The sequence below is a fragment of the Mytilus galloprovincialis genome, chromosome 10, assembly GCF_965363235.1.
Source record: "Mytilus galloprovincialis chromosome 10, xbMytGall1.hap1.1, whole genome shotgun sequence".
NCBI classification, from domain to species: Eukaryota; Metazoa; Mollusca; class Bivalvia; order Mytilida; family Mytilidae; genus Mytilus; species Mytilus galloprovincialis.
Genome location: NC_134847.1, coordinates 22,884,103 through 22,901,247, shown reverse-complemented (window position 1 = coordinate 22,901,247; position 17,145 = coordinate 22,884,103). Strand labels below are relative to the sequence as shown.

Here is a 17,145-nt window from a genome sequence, read left to right as displayed (position 1 = left end):
CATTTTTAAACATTCTTTTGAACATTCTCTTTAGCTTTCATAGTTTCTAAATCAACTAAACAAACAGTGCAATTCTTCTGAAAATTTCCTCAATTATAGAAATAGACCTGCTGATCATTTCTAACCTTGTAAGCTTTGCTTTACCTACTGTATTTTTTTTAGATTTTCTTTATTTTACCCCCTATGTTCTATTTTTATTTGTGGCAGTTATACTTGTTGACCGAACGCTATAAAAACACAAAATTGATACAAAAATACCAAAAAAATCATTCGACCTAATGTGGTTGAAATTGGTTCAGTAGTTTCAGAGTAGAAGACTTTTGGAAAAGTTTCGAATGTCAGATGCTAAGTGATTGCAATTGCTCACATGGCCATAGCTAAAACTACATAATGTTAATGTACCTACCTGTGATCCTCTGGAAAGAACATGATAAAACTCTATTCCAAATACTCTGGCAAATTCACTTGTACGACCAACAAGATCAATCTGTTCCATTATCTGTAAGTTAGCTCTGACTCTGGTGATAAAATAATTCATCACTCTCCATCTAATAATGTATATACTTATCAATTAAACAGGTCATTGATAAAATAATTCATTACTCTCCATCTAATAATGTATGTATTTATCAATTAAACAGGTCACTGATAAAATAATTCATTACTCTCCATCTAATAATGTATGTATTTATCAATTAAACAGGTCACTGATAAAATAATTCATTACTCTCCATCTAATAATGTATGTGATTATCATTAAACAGGTCATTGATAAAAGAGTAGGTTCTATAAGCCCTGTTTTTAGCTTAAATTTCAAATTAGCATTAAGTGACCAATATCAAAATGAACCTTTGATGTACAATTAGATCATAAAATTTGCATGAGGGACTTGTAACTAAATGTATTATATAATCTGACTTGATCTGACTAACGAGAAAAATTGATTTGTTCTTATTTGGATATATTTTATTTTCAATATTATCTGGGACGAGTCCATTTCTCGTCTTTGTTAAGTCTTAACTAACAGTTCTGCTATTTAAAATGTTTGCTCTGATGGTACAGCGGTGGGGAAAGTAATAAGACATGTCACGATTGGCTAAAAGTGTAAGCCTTGAAATGGGTAAAACTTTTAATGCCCTCTCCTTTTTGGAGGGGGCATAAAAACTGTATGTGGCATTTCAGAAATCTAGTCCTCAGTAGGGCTTACCTGTGATTATGTGTCTTTTTATTGTACCAAGTGTTGAGATTTCTAAATGAATACTTAGGTGTTCTCTGGTGAAGGACATGGAACATCACATTCTCAAATGTATAAATATTAAGAGTAACCTGCAAAATACAATCAACAATAGCTCATAAGCTGCAGGTTTAATTGGCTTAAAAGTTGATTGTTAATTGTTGATAATGATATTGAAAACAACTTGCATTTTATTAGCAGCATTAATGATATTTGTTCAGCTGCATCATATTCATGCATTGATGTAAAATACATTGCGCATAATCTATAATCCACATAAATTAGGTCAAGCCAAGGTCAGACAAACCCTGCAAGACAGATAGTTGATCAATACCTTGTTGTATCTGAGAAATGGACCAACTACAAAATACTTAACATTAACTTTATAATGCGGAATATGTCCATGATGCCCCCACTTGCATGTAACATTATAAAGGGACATAACTGAAGAAAGATAAAAAGGACCCTACCCAACTTTGTACTTAATATGAATTTTGTTGTATAAGCAATGTGTATAAGTTTGAATACATTTGGTGGAGGCTAACTCATGTTAGAAAACAAAACAAAAAAGAATCACCAATTTTTGATTCTGGTGGCATTGCCCCTTTACTTGCATTTTTTTCGTTTCATTATCTCACTTTAGTTTGCCTCTAAAACCAAATTTTATAAATCTTATGCACAATGATGCATTTATAAAGGTGCATAACTCTAAAACTGTAAAAGTAACGCCACAAAAGTTAGAAGTTGATCTGTATTTTGTGGTTATTCTTAGCATTGGGCAATTCTTTTTAATAACATTTGGTCAAGGAAAGCTCAAGTTAAAGAACAGAAACAAATAAATTGCTTCACCAAACGCAACTAGATACAACTGCAGAGATCCAACCCTGAACAGTTGGGGCATAAATGGATTTATTTTCATCATCTAGTAACATTAAAATGCATTATTACTATTTTCAAGTGATAAAATTTTTATTGCGAAAAAGTTGATTACAAATAAACATTTCAGGTGCCTTTGTAGAGGTCCCTGTTTATTGCATGTTAATACTGTGGAGTACGTTTTACATAAGAATTTTAATTATATAAGTATCCATAATTATTTTACTGATTGATTACAGACAGTCAACACAGCAACTCTTACATAGCTGATTTGATGTACAGAGGGTTATTTTCTTGGGTTCAAAATTTCTCAATTTTCATTGAATAAGGTATATAAAATATTTTAACAATTATTATTTTGCAGATTCAAAACTTTTATCAATACCTCTGCATGTAATGTTTTAAATTTGTTTTAAATTGGCGGAATTTATTTTGGTGATTTCGTTTTATCTGCGAAAATAAAGGAAAATTTGCTGCCCATGAAAATAACCTGCTATACTGTATCTGACGAATTCTATTGGTCATCAATACCAATCTTTCATGGATCAGTCAAGTTCCCTTCAAACAGAAATGGTTAAGGCTGCTAGTACAGTTATATTTAACTGATACAGTATGGAGCAGGATTTGCATACCCTTCCTGAGCACCTGAGATCACCCCCAGTTTTTGGTGGGGTTGGTGTTGCTTAGTCTTCAGTTTTCTATGTTGTGTCTATTGTACTACATTTGTATTATTCGTCTGTTTGTCTTTCTATTTTTTACCATGGCAATGTCAGTTTATTTACAATCTATGAGTTTGACTGTCCCTCTGGTATCTTTCATCCCTCTCTCATCAAGCTTTAATATTATTTATACCTCATGTCTCATAACTCTCCAAAGATTGAGCACAATCCTGCCAACAATATGAATCTCTGACATGCTATCTGCACCATACTCATCCTTCTCAGCTGAAAAATGGCTACCTCGTTTTTCTTCTGAAAAAAAAGTAAAACAATACTGTAAACAATGAGCACATGGCTAAGGTTATCCTTTCAGTATGAACTAACTAACCCACCTTAGCCATGCGCACCCTATTTAGTTTGGTTAGTTTTCATCATCAATTTCTCATCAATTTTCCAGAACTCAAAATTATTCAAGATTCAGATAATTCCTTGTTTATAATATAACTAGTATACAGGCTCTGAAGTGCCTGTGTCACTCTTCTATGCCTATATGCATTTTCAACAATACACACTCTCAAACATTGTGATTAGAATATAATTTATGACTAAATTTCTTTTTATTGCTGATAATGATTTCTGTTAACAGATTCACAGTTTCTTCTGGAGTTTTTGAACAAAATGCAAAGAATCCATTAAAAAGAGGTCATGGTTAGATTTTCCAAGCCAGACAGACATGTATATCTTTCAATTATTGCATACCTATGTACACAAAATATAGTTGACATATTGCTTAAAGTATACAATAAACTGTTAAATGATAATTATTGTCAAGTTTGGTTAAAGAGGAGAAGATTTTTATTAAAGTTAACAAAGAAGATGACACACGACAGACGTCATGTGAAGAGAAAAGGTCACTTGGCCCATTGGGCAAGGTTATCTAAAAATAGACCAAAACACAAAAATATAACATTGACCAATGATCCAAGAAAATGAAATCAAGGTCAAACCAAACCTGGCAGACTGACATGTACACCTTTTTGCCATCCATAAATTAAATATAATTGACCTTATGCATACAGTATCTGAGAATGGACCTAATCATGTATCTTTAATCGTCATTTTAACATTGATCACTGATCTATGAAATGAGGACATGGTCAAAATGTAGATTGATATATAATTACCTGGTATCCTAGATATCTGTGAACAAAGATCAATACCAACTTGAGCTGCTCTTTGCAATAAATATCCCCAAGAACTTTTTTGTATTTCATAACCAACTAACAAGTCTGGATCCAATCTGTAAAATAATTTCAATAATAAACTGTTTACACAGAGGTCATGTAGTCTCTTCTGATTGATATTTTGTTAGAATGGTGCAAATGTTGCAATTAAAATTCTTATAGTTTAACCTGTTAATTATAGAAAAGATTTTAAGATCAATGAACCATGACTGAGGGTCAGAACCAATTAATCTCTTTGGAAAAGAACTATGCAAATGCTATTGAAACTGCATACCAAATATCCAAGAATTTACATTAGTGGTTATCTTAAATAAGACCTAATCACAAACTTAAACAAGTTAACTATGCAAAAGACTTCATCGAAATTAGGGTTTGGAATTTTCAGGACTGGCCTAGACACAAATTGCAACATGTAAACTACATGTATAACCAAAATATTCAAAGTAAATAAATAACTGTGGGGAAGGGTCAAATAATCTCCATATGAAAAAGAATCTCAATTCTCATTATCGTCTCTGCCAAGATGATATTAAGATTGAACGATGGACAGTCTGGAGGGAGAATGCTTCTTACTTTCTGATTGGAAGATATTGATGATTCTATCCAGGATCATATGCACTGTTCCAAGCTATATCATAGCTAACTGTTGTTGATTGGTTTGGACAGTTCGAAACCTGGTAAATGTATGTTGATCCTGTAAATTGTGGGAGCTCTCTATTCTTTGGTCAATTTTTTCCAGAATTTAAATTGTTTTTGGTATAACCAACCTTGGCCACCATCCAAGATCCAAGTTTTTATACTGATAAATTACATATCAAATTTGGAATCTTTTGGTTACAAAAAATTTTGGATCATAGGTGGCAGCCTATGTTTTCCTAAAGCTTTTAGATCTGAAAATAGCACAAAATCATCATATTTTGACAACATGTCTAAAATTGGCTTACTTTGGAGAATATTATGTACTTTTATGAAGGGAACTGATTTATTTAGCAAAAAGGCTTTTGAAATACACCCATTAACGAACCAATTTGTGACATGTCTGGGGTTTTATAATAAAGTTGATATTTTAGGCCATTTTGTGCCATAAGTGAACCATATCCTTTGTACTTGATCTGGGTTTTGTGGTAAGTACTATATATACCATGGTTTTATGAGTTAACATATTTAAACAAACGAATCCGTAGGATGAGTTTGTTTAAATATGTTATTAAGTAAGACACATGGTATATAAAAAATTTTATATAAATAAAATGATTGACAGCTTGTAGACCTTGAGCTAAAATCAGAAATTGATCACGATACAGTTTTATTCAATGAATTGGAAGCTCGTGCAAGTCACTTGTGCGCCTCGTGTATGATCTTCTTTGTATTTCATTTAATAGAACCTCAGAATTTGCAGAAAGTAAAGAAAATGTGGGATTTTCCAGATTTTTTAGTTTTGCGCCCTGTGTATATTTGTATGCGCAGGTAATTTCATTATGTTATTAGAGAGTAAACAAAAATGTTGGATTATAGCGATAAGGATTAAATAATCAATCTATTAATGACGATAAGAATTTTTTTTTGGTTTTCAACGTAAAATACAAATCAATAATATTTTACAGATTGTTCATCTCATTGAAAAATGCATATCTATACATTTAAAGTTTTCGTACAAACTGCTTTTCTTCTGTTATTTTATTAATTCGATTATTAGATTATTTACTAAAACACAATTTTAATGACAAAACACTAAACAGTGGAGGATCCAGGGAGTGTAGATAGTGTACCTCTATTTATTGCAAAAAGAATCATGCTTTTTCACAAATTGTTCTAGGCATATTTATTCCTTTTTCTTAGTTACCCCTCTTTTTTTAATCATTATTTAATAGAATTAATTCTTTTTCTTAGTGATACACCCCCTTTTTTTAATCAAAATTTAATTGAATTTTCGCAAAGGAAATGGCACTACATTGTAGTATTGCATTTTAGTTTTTTTCAGAACTGAAATATAAAAACTTTTAGTAATTTTTCCAAAATTAAGGGAACTCATAACAATCCTTTAGTTTAAAAAAAGAAAAAAGTTTCTCTAGATGTGGTACATATGATTAATTGCTTTTTGTTATAAAAGGAAAAAAAATGAAGATCTTGACCATTTACTTTTTTCAGTTTCCTAAATATTTCAGAGGGGGATACCTTTATAAAAAATGGTGGAGCTTCAGTCATGCAATAACATGAAAATAAATATATACGGGTAGTGTCTTCTTCTTCTTCTTCTTCTGGAAGTCCACCCTATCTGCAGGGTCACCGCATTTAAAAATTTTGTTTATTTTTAAAATTGCGTTATTAGTGTCATAGCTAAGCCCTGTCTACTTTCCTTTGGATTCTAGTTGAGTTGCATACTTAATTAGCAAAGTATGGTACAACATCGAATTGTAGATAATATATCATGGTTTTCCCTCAACACACTTTATAAGTAAATTATTTCATAAAAACATCAAGGGAAAAAATCCAATTTATTTACAATAAGTGTTGTGTATAAGCTTCATAAATTTTGGTTGATGCAAACTTAATTTAAAGAACGGAAACAAAAACTTCAGCAATTTTTCCATTTGTAAAGGGGCAAAACTCTATAGAATTAAGTGACACCCCCAAACTTCATACTTGATCTGTATGTTTTGGTAAAAAGCATTTGGTTGAGGCTAAGCGAACTAAAGTGAGAGAACAGAAACAGAAATTCAGCAATTTTTCCTTTGAACAGGGGCATACCTCTAAAACGGTTAAAGTGACAGCACCTAACTTAATCTGTTTTTTGTGATATAAATAAGTATTGTGTATCAGTTTCATAACATTTGGTTGAAGCAAACTGAAGTGAGAGAACCGAAACCAACTTTGGAACGTACAGACATAAAACTTAATGCCCTTCCGTTATGGTAGGGGTATAAAAATTCAAACCAGGTTTTCTAGTAAAAATCTTATTTTCCTGCTAATTAGAATATTACTGGTAGTAATCACAATATTCATACTAAAAAAATCCTGTTAATCTAAATTTTTTGGCTATTTTTCAGGCAGATTCATTCTGGCTAGAATATGAACACTAGTATATTTTTATACTTCTAACATCATTCCTGCTAGATTCTGTCTTAATTCTAAGCGAAATATATACAGGTATGGTTCATTTGTTGAAGCAAAATCTCATCTTTTTCCCTGATTATTACATCTTTAAATGCAATTACCCCCTCTTTTTACTTGAAAGGTGCCACAAGAAGACACTGTTTACTCTTCTGGAGCTCCGGAGTCTGCCAACATCCATATCCACATATGAACAAATTTGTGACACATTTTTTCTGCCCTACTGTGCTCATAAATTCCTTTATTTTCGTTTGAATTGTATGATAATATTACCTTGTTATCAGATCCTTAAATGAATTAAAAAGACCAATCTCTGTTTCCACATATGCAATCTGCAAATTATCATCAATCCCTGACTTCTGGAGTAATGTTTGATTTAAATGTACACCAGAAAATGAAGTGTTTCTTTGCAGTTTTGATGATAACTGGTCACTTTTTTCAGTATCCTTAAGACATGGTGTTCTATCTCTTTTATTATCTTTCACATTTGAAGTCTTGGGTGACTCAGATTTTGATACAGGTGTAACAGATGAACTGGTTGTATCTGTTGAAGTTGATGGGTTTTGATTGGTGGATGTCGAGAGATGTGCTGACTGTTTACAGGTTGTATCTGTTGAAGTTGATGGGTTTTGACTGTTGCATGTCGACAGATGTGCTGACTGTTTACTCTTTTCTCTCAATTTTTCCTGAATCTTGGTAGACTCTGCATCAACCACTATAATCCCTGTTATGTCTGTATCATTCATATCATTATGTATAGTGTAGAAAAGTGCCTTTATGGCATCTACTTCTGGATCTGAAAGTAGATCCCCTCTACTGTCTGCTAATAATTCCATACTTAATACTGTCATATTCTGTACCTAAAACAAATCAACAATATTTGTTTACTGTTAATTGGGAGATTTTCAAAAGCAATTCTTTATTTGGCAATAAAGACAAAAAAAAAACCCTGCATCAATTTGATTGGAAGGGAGATCAGGATCAAGGATAAGATTACACAATAAATGGGGAATGTGTTCATGGGACACAGATGATGATCCTGCTTGCATATAAACATTATAAAAGGACATTACTCAAAAAGTGTAAAAGTGTTTTGTGGTAATTAATAACATTGTGTATAAGTTTCATAACATTTGGTTAAGGCAAACTAAGCTAGGAACAGAAACAATTTTTCCATTTGTAAAGGGCACAACTCTAGAAGGTTAAAACTGATTCCACCAAAATTCAAATTTGATCTTTGTTTTGTGGTAATAAGCATATTGTATAAGTTTCATATAACTTTTGGTTGAGGCAAACTAAAGTTAGAGAACGGAAACAAGAAAAACAGTAATTTTTTTTTTTCATTTGTAAAACTTCTTAACTCTAGAATGGTATAAGTGACTCGACCAAAATTCAAACTTGATCTGTGTTTTGTGGTATTAAAAGCATTGTGGATAAGTTTCATAACATTTGGTTTAGGCAAACTAAAGTAAGAGAATAGAAATGTCATCTTTTGATGTTGTTGTATTTCTTTGTTTATTTTTCTACAAAACACAGCAGAAAAAGTTCTTTGTGCAATGAATTTGTTATACTGTTCACCACTCACAGAGATAGAGGGTGAGTAAATTCCATAGGAGAATCAGCATTTGGCCTCAGCTCTTTGAATTTTTCTAACCCTCTATGGATCTGTACGGGAGTCAGTAGGGAACTATTCAACTTATAATGTCTACTTGTTAAAGTTACCCTAATTAATTTAGATATTTATTTAAAACCTACCACATGGAGTGCTTTAGCATCATGAAAATTCTGTTGGCTAATCTGGAATCCAAATGAATTTTTAGGTGTAGGTCCATCTATCTGGGAAACATTTCTTTTCTGTACAGGTGTGGAATATTGCTAGAAGAACATAAAATAACACCTACACAAAGCAAAAATGGAATTGAACATCATTGCTTGGTCTGATTATCCAGGCAATCCCTAAGCAATACAATGAACAATTGATGGTCTCAAACAAGTGAACAGATGATACCCCTAACCAAATATTTGACGTTAAACAGGAAGTTATTGATTGATGAATCTGAAAGCGCATCACACGTTATAGCTGTATGTCATATTAAAGCTGAAATCAAATTTTAAACAAGCATTCTGTGAGTATTGCAATGCAATACACAGTACCCTACCAGTTAAAAATTCATTGTAATGGAACAAAATTCTAACTTGATCTATAACTTGTCATGATGTAAACTACATAAAATAATAAACTAACCTACCAGTAAATTCTACAAACAATTTACCAAAAAACAAGGAAAATAAATACGACCAGAGGGGCAACCCTGAACAGTTGGGGCAAAAATGGACACAATATACCATTGTGATGGCAGTAAACCTTTTTTTTAATGTTAAAGACAAAAAGTGTTTCTATAAATCATTGACTCCTATAAGTTATGCAGACAGACATCATCCTTGGTTTGTTAATCTGGGGCCACTTTATGCCATAGATCCTTTCAGCAGAATATTTAAAGAATTCTTAATTGTTTAATGAAAAATTTTAGTCAAATTAAGGGTAATAAATATTGTTTATTATGTATCATAGTGTTTATTTTAGTCTTTAAAACAATGGACTAGTTTGTCTCTACATACCTGTAATTCAATTGACAACTCTCCCTTTCCGGTATTAACAGCCTCAAGTCTGGACAAAGGAGCCTCTTTCTTTAAATGGTTTATTGGTGTACAAGCAGGCAAGACAAGATTATTATTTCTAACTTTTGTCAGAGGTGTACTGTGTAGTGTCTGGTGACTAGGCAATAATGGACTATAGAGTAATCCAGGCTGAGATGAAAAGAGTCTGTTTTGTAATATGTGTTTGATATTTCTATTGGACGGTGTAACACCAGGTGGGGAGGGGCCTATGACATCATCCTCAGTATCATCCCTAGAACTGTCACATAATATGTGTTTGATATTTCTATTGGACGGTGTAACATCAGGTGGGGAGGTGCCTATTACATCATCCTCAGTATCATCCCTAGAACTGTCACATAATATGTGTTTGATATTTCTATTGGACGGTGTAACATCAGGTGGGGAGGTGCCTATTACATCATCCTCAGTATCATCCCTAGAACTGTCACAAATTAGGCTATTTTCATCAATGTTGGATTTCATCTCATTTCCACGTTTTCTACTAGCTTTTGAAGATGAAGACATTTTTTCACAATATTGGCCATTGAAGCTAACACTCTTATTTGGCTTTACGGAAAAACGTTTTTGTTGAAACTTTTGTATACGCTTAAATTCAATCTGCTCTTGCTTTTTTATATCAACTTTTTTTCTGTCTTTCACAGTCCTATGTTTATAAACCTGTCTACTAGTCTTCCAATCTCTTATATGTTTACATAAAGGTGGAGTTTTACAAGGTGTGATGATAACATGCGCATCATCTACTAATGAAAACTGCAGTGTTCTGTTCCTGTCTATTCTATCAAGAATATCTTTAGACTTAACAAAGTCGTTGCCTGCTGAACAAATATTGCCTCTCCATTTTGCTATATTGTCACTCCCAAGATCACTGTTAAACTCAGCTAACTCTGACAACTGAAAAAAAATGTTTAGATAGTTGTTTTATACTAATATACGTGCTAATTAAAGTATCAATTTATCAAATCTCAAGTCATTGTTCATAAATATATAATCTTAGTTTTTTGGCAGTTAGGACCATTACCCAAAAATCAATCCCGACTTTCCTTTTAAGGTATGGATCCTTATGGTACAATTTCATAGAGATCCACATACACTTTTACACAAATAATTGACCTGAAAAAGAAAAATGCATGGTCTGGCCCCTTAAATACTACTAAACATTTAGGACAATAATCCCAAAATCAATCCATACATACTGTTTGTGGTATGGAAAATTTTGGTACAATTATACTCAACATATTGTCTGGAAATCATATGTCTTCAGATGACAACAGCAAATATGACAAACCATTATTAGGCCAAAAACTTTTGCAGTCATAAAAAAAATGTCCCATAAATAATTTCTGATTATACTTTTTGGCTTAGAATAATCAAAGTGCTTGAAAACACATAAGGGTAAAGATTGCTTTAATTTATCAGTTGGAAGTAAAATTAATTATTGCATTTTTAATAAAGCATTGGAATTCTGGACAATGGGAGATAACTCCAATTTTTAAAGATGACTGTAACAATGACATCATTTATATGTTGAGACCAAATATTAGAATCCTGCACCTTGCCAAAGTTATGTTATTTTCATGACAGGGGTAACTTTTTGTGACTAAGGGAGCTACCATTTGATTTTTATGGGGGGGGGGGGCTAGGATGAAATTTGAAAAAAATAGGCAGGACAGGAGTTTTGAGTAAAAAAAAAGGCAGGATGAGACACTTACAAAAAAAAAGTCAGGACGACAATTAAGGTAAAAAAAAGTCAGGATAAACTAAAAAAAAAAAAGGCAGGACCGAACAGAGTGAAAAATAAAAAGGCAGGACAGAGATTACAGCTAAAAAAAAATGCAGGACAAAGTTTTTCATCCTAGCCCCCCCATGAAAATCAAATGGTAGCTCCCTAAAATATCTGTCTGAGCATATATTGTATTGATAAATTTCTGGAAATGTTCATGGATATATAGGATGTATAGAATGTAAGGATCAATGCACTTTATTTTGTGTATCGAAAAGGTAGTGATAAGCCTTGGAAGATTTTGATATCAAGTCAGTAACATAGAATTTTGATTGCATTTCATGCAATCTTTACCCAAAATGATCAATTACTCTAAAAATCCCTATTAGGCATTGATTATTGCTTACCTGAGTTGACTCAATGTTTAGTTTTCTCCCTCCTAGTTCTCTGGAAAAAAGATTTGAATACTAAAATGTTACTCAATTTGTTCAACTTTATCATTGTTAAATAAGAATATTAAAATGTATGCAATAGTATCTCAATTGTTTATAAACAACTGAAATGTTTAGATCTTTCATTAAAAGTATGTTATTTTCAATGCACTCTAAAGGCCACAACAATTTAATTTTTTGTTTGAGGGACCTGCTACCACATATTTTTTCCAAAGCAGAAAACAAACATTTTTTAATATTCCCGGGCCTCCCACATCCAGCAAAGAAGTCATGTTTATTTCCTATACCTTTTTTTTTTTACATCAGTGGACTTCCCTCTTACTTACATTACCCTGCAAAATCATGCCGATTTTCGTTGTTGGAATAAAATACACAAAACTTCTGAAGGAAAAGTGTTACTGAATATTATTTGCCAGTAAAACAAAACTACCCAAACCTGCTATATGTCTATGCATCTGTCCTGAGCAAGTTGTTCAGTAGTTGTTGTTTGAAAACAAACAAATTATTTTATATCTCTACCTGTGTGACGTTTACATTCTGATGTCAAGCTTGGGTCTCTACACTAGTGTTGATGTGAACTTTGCACAGGACTTCAAAATATTTCAATCCTCTATGGGTTGATTTAAAATACATATATATATATATAAGTATGCAATGCATGTGGTTGTTAAATTTGATAGATGCTTTTTTCTGCTTCTTTGTGAAATATTTGCTGTACCCCTATTGACAATTTTACCTATTATATATGTTTTGTTCTCCCGTCATTGTAAATATAATGGAAATTGATGGGACTGTCATACAAGTGAGAGGTTTAACGCTACAAAAGTTGAAAACCAGGTTCAATCCACCATTTTCTACATTTGAAATGCCTGTTCCAAGTCAAGAATATAACAGTTGTTATCCATTCGTTTGATGTGTTTATCATTTGATTTTTCCATTTGATTAGGGACTTTCTGTTTTGAATTTTTCTCTAGGTTTTTATGAATTTACTTTTTTTTGGTGTGGTTCATAGATATTTCTCCATTCGTATAAAGGTGTCAGACCACCACTTACTCCCTCCAATTTAGAACGTATGTAAAAGTAGCCCTACTCTGACACAAAATAGTGCTTATGATGTCCTTGTTTACTTACAACTAACCAACAAATTTGCAGAAATCAAACTTTTGGTGAAAGAGAAATGTATTTAGGCCATTTTGAGCCAAAATTTACTTGTCTATTAGTTTGCATTAAAAATTGAGGATTAATGGGCTCCATAGTATACTAATTGAAGATTTCCAGAAACCAGGGGTTATTTTTGGAGTACCTCTGTCGAAGGTCAGTTTTTTCTTAGAAGGCTTTAAAGGTATGTTGAAAATTGGCATGTAGAAAGCTTATACATGTACAATTCAGGATATACCTGGTTTCTATGAAGTTATACTTAAGATAAAAATATTTAGAAAACCGTGAAAATTGCAAAGTTTGGTTGCACAGATAGGGATTTTTAATTGGTGTTCAGACAACTATAGATTAAATTGTTGGTTTTCCTGTTTGAATTGTTTTATACTAGTAATTTTGGGGTCATTTACAGCTTGCTATTTGGTCTGGGCCAAAGCCCTGTGTTGAAGGCCGTACTATGACCTGTAATTGTATTAACTTTAAATACATTGTTAGGTTGGGAACAACCCTACAAATGAATATTCTCTTCAGCCAAGAGACCATTTTACTATTGTAGAAAAAAAAGAAAAAAAAAACTTAGAATTTTAAATTTAAAAGGGGGGAAAATTCATCATATTTGAAACAACATTTCTAGTGTTTTGTGGTAATAAGCATTATGTGTAAGTGTCCTTACATTTGGTTGAGGCGAACTCAAGTTAGAGAATGGACACCAATTATTGGCCATATGAACGTTGACAAGGGAAAAACTTAATGCCCCCCTCTTATACGGCGGGGCCTGAAAAGATCAAAACTCAAAAACTTAACTTTGAAAACTGAACCATGAACACGGGGACAAGGTCAGATGACCTCTACTAGTTGGAAATTTATGAACTTGACCACAAAAACTTAACCTTGTTCACTGATCCTTGAAATGTTAAACAAGATACCCTTAGGAACATTCAGTTAAAGTTTGAAAGTATTTAACCCAGTAGTTTGAGAGGAGAAGATTCTTTAAAAGTTTAAAACAATGACAGACAATGACAACGGATGACTACGACGGATGCCAAGTGATGGCATAATCTCGCATGGGGCACTTTGGGCCTTAGAAGGCTGAAAAAGAGATTAAAGTAACAATCTGGGAATACTCACTGCTACTGACAGCTATTCCAAAATTAATAAAAACTAATAAATCAACTATAGACACATAGATATTATTTCCTGTCCCCATACAATTCCGAAAAAGACAATCTGAAGGACAGCAAAATTGCTTATTAATTCTAAGTCTCTGGAACGTGATCTTTTCGGCAGGACCTTAAACTGAGATAGTCTGATAGTAATGCAACTTTATACAAAATATAATTGATCTGTCAAAAGTAATTCTTTTCAGAATGACTGAAGTCAAAAAATTAACATTGAAAGTTGCTTATTATCTCTTAGTCATGTGGTAGGGTCAAAGACCGCAAAATATTCATCAAACTGCAATATGCACTGATAGCAATGTAACTATAGATGCTAGCTAACAGAAGGACATGTAAAACAGTTACCCTATAAACAAATAACATGTTTGACCCCACCACATTCTGTATGTGCTTTCCAAGAAAAAGCAGTGTTTGTTCCTGTTTGATATTGCTGTTGGTATATACTATATATTTTTTTTTTATTGGTTTACCATTATATAATATAGCTGTTTTTCTCATTTGAATCGTTATAATATTGTCATAGAATTGTAATGCTATACACTATGAAAACTTATGGTCCTGCATAATGTTGATACTATATTATGGCCTTGCTCAGGGTCTTGCATGTTTATTGGCACTGTTAATGACATCTTTACACTATAGAACCAATGGATGTATATTGATTGGTACTTTGGTCTGGGAGAACATGATTTGTTTATTAGTTGTAATAAGCTTAGCAATAGATGTCAGAAGGTTAACAAGCATCTGAGAATAGCATGGCAATACAGTCCCCTACCGATTAAAAAATCATTGTACTTGAACAAATAATTTACTTGATCTTTAACTTGTCATGTTGTAAACATTATAACAAATATCAAGTCAATATCTTCAAGCATGACGAAACAAGAGTGCACACTGCTGAAATGTCGCCTTCTTTACGAAACATTTATATTATGTTGATAGTCCTGAATATAAAGCTTTCACATAAACTTACCATGATCAATAAAAATGAGCTAAAGGTCATACAAACCAAATGTGATATATGTGTACACCTTCCAATCTGATGATTCAATAAACTAAATATAGTTGACCTATAGCTTATAATTTCTAAGAAACAGAACATTGACCAATAAACCATGCAAATAAGGTTGAGGTCAGATGAACCATGCCAGGCAGACATTTACAGCTTACAATCCTTCCATACAAAAAACATAGTTAACCTATTGCTAAAAGTATTAGAACTAGAGGCTCTAAAGAGCCTGTGTCGCTCACCTTGGTCTATGTGCATATCATAAACGAAGGACACAGATGGATTCATGACAAAATTGTGTTTTAGTGAAATGGTGATGTGTTTGTAGATCTTACTTTACTGAACATTCTTGCTACTTACAATTATCTCCATCTATAATGAACTTGTGCCAGTAGCAAAATTTATGAAAATTGTTAAAAATTGACTGTAAAGGGCAATAACTCCTTAAGGGGTCAATTGACCATTTTGATCATGTTGACTTATTTGTAGGTCTTACTATGCTTTACATTATTGCTGTTTAAGGTTTATCTCTATCTATAATAATATTCAAGATCATAAACAAAAGCTACAAAATTTTCTTAAAATTACCAATTCAGGGGCATAAACCCAACAACCGGTTGCCTGATTGGTCTGATAATTTCAGGGCAGATAGACCTTGACCTAACAAACAAATTTATCCCATCAGATTTGCTCTATATGATTTAGTTTCTGAGATATGAGTCAACAAGAGGCTGTCACAACGACAGCAAACCGGATTTATTAACATTAATTTGTGTCCCGGCAATATCACAAGAACCATAAGTGATGAACAGTGAAAGTGAAAATCATCAATATCAAATTTGACCTCTATTTCAACATATTAAAATTTGAAAAGCTTGGGTTAAATAATTCATGAGTAAATGCAACAGCATGAATGGAAACACCATTTTTTTTATCTTTCAAGGACCATAACTCCTGAACGGTAAAAGTCAAAATCAACATTATTGAACTTGACCTCCATTTTGTCATCAGTAACAACATATTAAAATTTGAAAAGCTTTGGTTGAACAGTTCATGAGTAAATGCACGGACACGACTGGAAACGCCATTTTTCAATCTCTCAAGAACCATAACTCCTGAACGGTAAAAGTGAAAATCGTCATTATTGAACTTGACCTCCATTTTGTCATCAGTAACAACATATTAAAATTTGAAAAGCTTCGGTTGAACAATTCATGAGTAAATGCATGGACACGACTGGAAACGCCATTTTTCAATCTCTCAAGAACCATAACTCTTAACCGGAAAAAGTGAAAATCGTCATTATTGAACTTGACCTTCATTTTGTTGTCAGTAACATCATACTAAAATTTTAAAAGCTTTGGTTGAACGGTTCATGAGTAAATGCACGGACAACATTTAATGGCCGCCCACCTGGCTGCCTGGCTTCCCGGCCGCCCTCCGTACATCCCCAAATCAATAACCAACATTTTTGTCACAAAAATCCGGTTAAAAACTACATTTTACCCTATGTACTATTTTTAGCCATGTCGGCCATCTTGGTTGGTTGGTTGGCCATGTCACCAGACACATTTTTTTAACTAGATACCTTAATGATGATTGTGGCCAAGTTTGATTAAATTTGGCCTAGTAGTTTCAGAGAAGTATTTTGTAAAAGTTAACGACGATGGTCGATGACAGACGACAATGGACAACAGACGACGAACGATGGACGCCAAGTGATAAGAAAAGCTCACTTGGCCCTTAAAAAGACCAAAACTCAAAAACAGACTTGAGAACTTTGACCACTGAACATGAAAATGAGGTTAAGGTCAAATGACACATG

General features: G+C 32.8%; 1 protein-coding gene across 3 annotated transcripts in view; it reads right to left on the bottom strand.

Annotated features, from left to right (window-relative positions):
• The window catches only part of LOC143047185 (uncharacterized), a 72,466-nt gene that overhangs the window by 21,506 nt on the left and 33,815 nt on the right, over positions 1–17,145 (bottom strand). For all 3 annotated transcript variants that reach the window (XM_076220170.1, XM_076220171.1, XM_076220172.1), the window contains 8 exons: positions 11,934–11,973; positions 9,744–10,697; positions 8,880–8,999; positions 7,398–7,984; positions 3,954–4,069; positions 2,963–3,081; positions 1,208–1,326; positions 407–548 (listed from right to left, as the gene is read on the bottom strand). In XM_076220170.1, the coding sequence (XP_076076285.1) occupies positions 407–548; positions 1,208–1,326; positions 2,963–3,081; positions 3,954–4,069; positions 7,398–7,984; positions 8,880–8,999; positions 9,744–10,697; positions 11,934–11,973 (2,197 nt within the window). The remainder of the gene's footprint in view (positions 1–406; positions 549–1,207; positions 1,327–2,962; positions 3,082–3,953; positions 4,070–7,397; positions 7,985–8,879; positions 9,000–9,743; positions 10,698–11,933; positions 11,974–17,145) is intronic.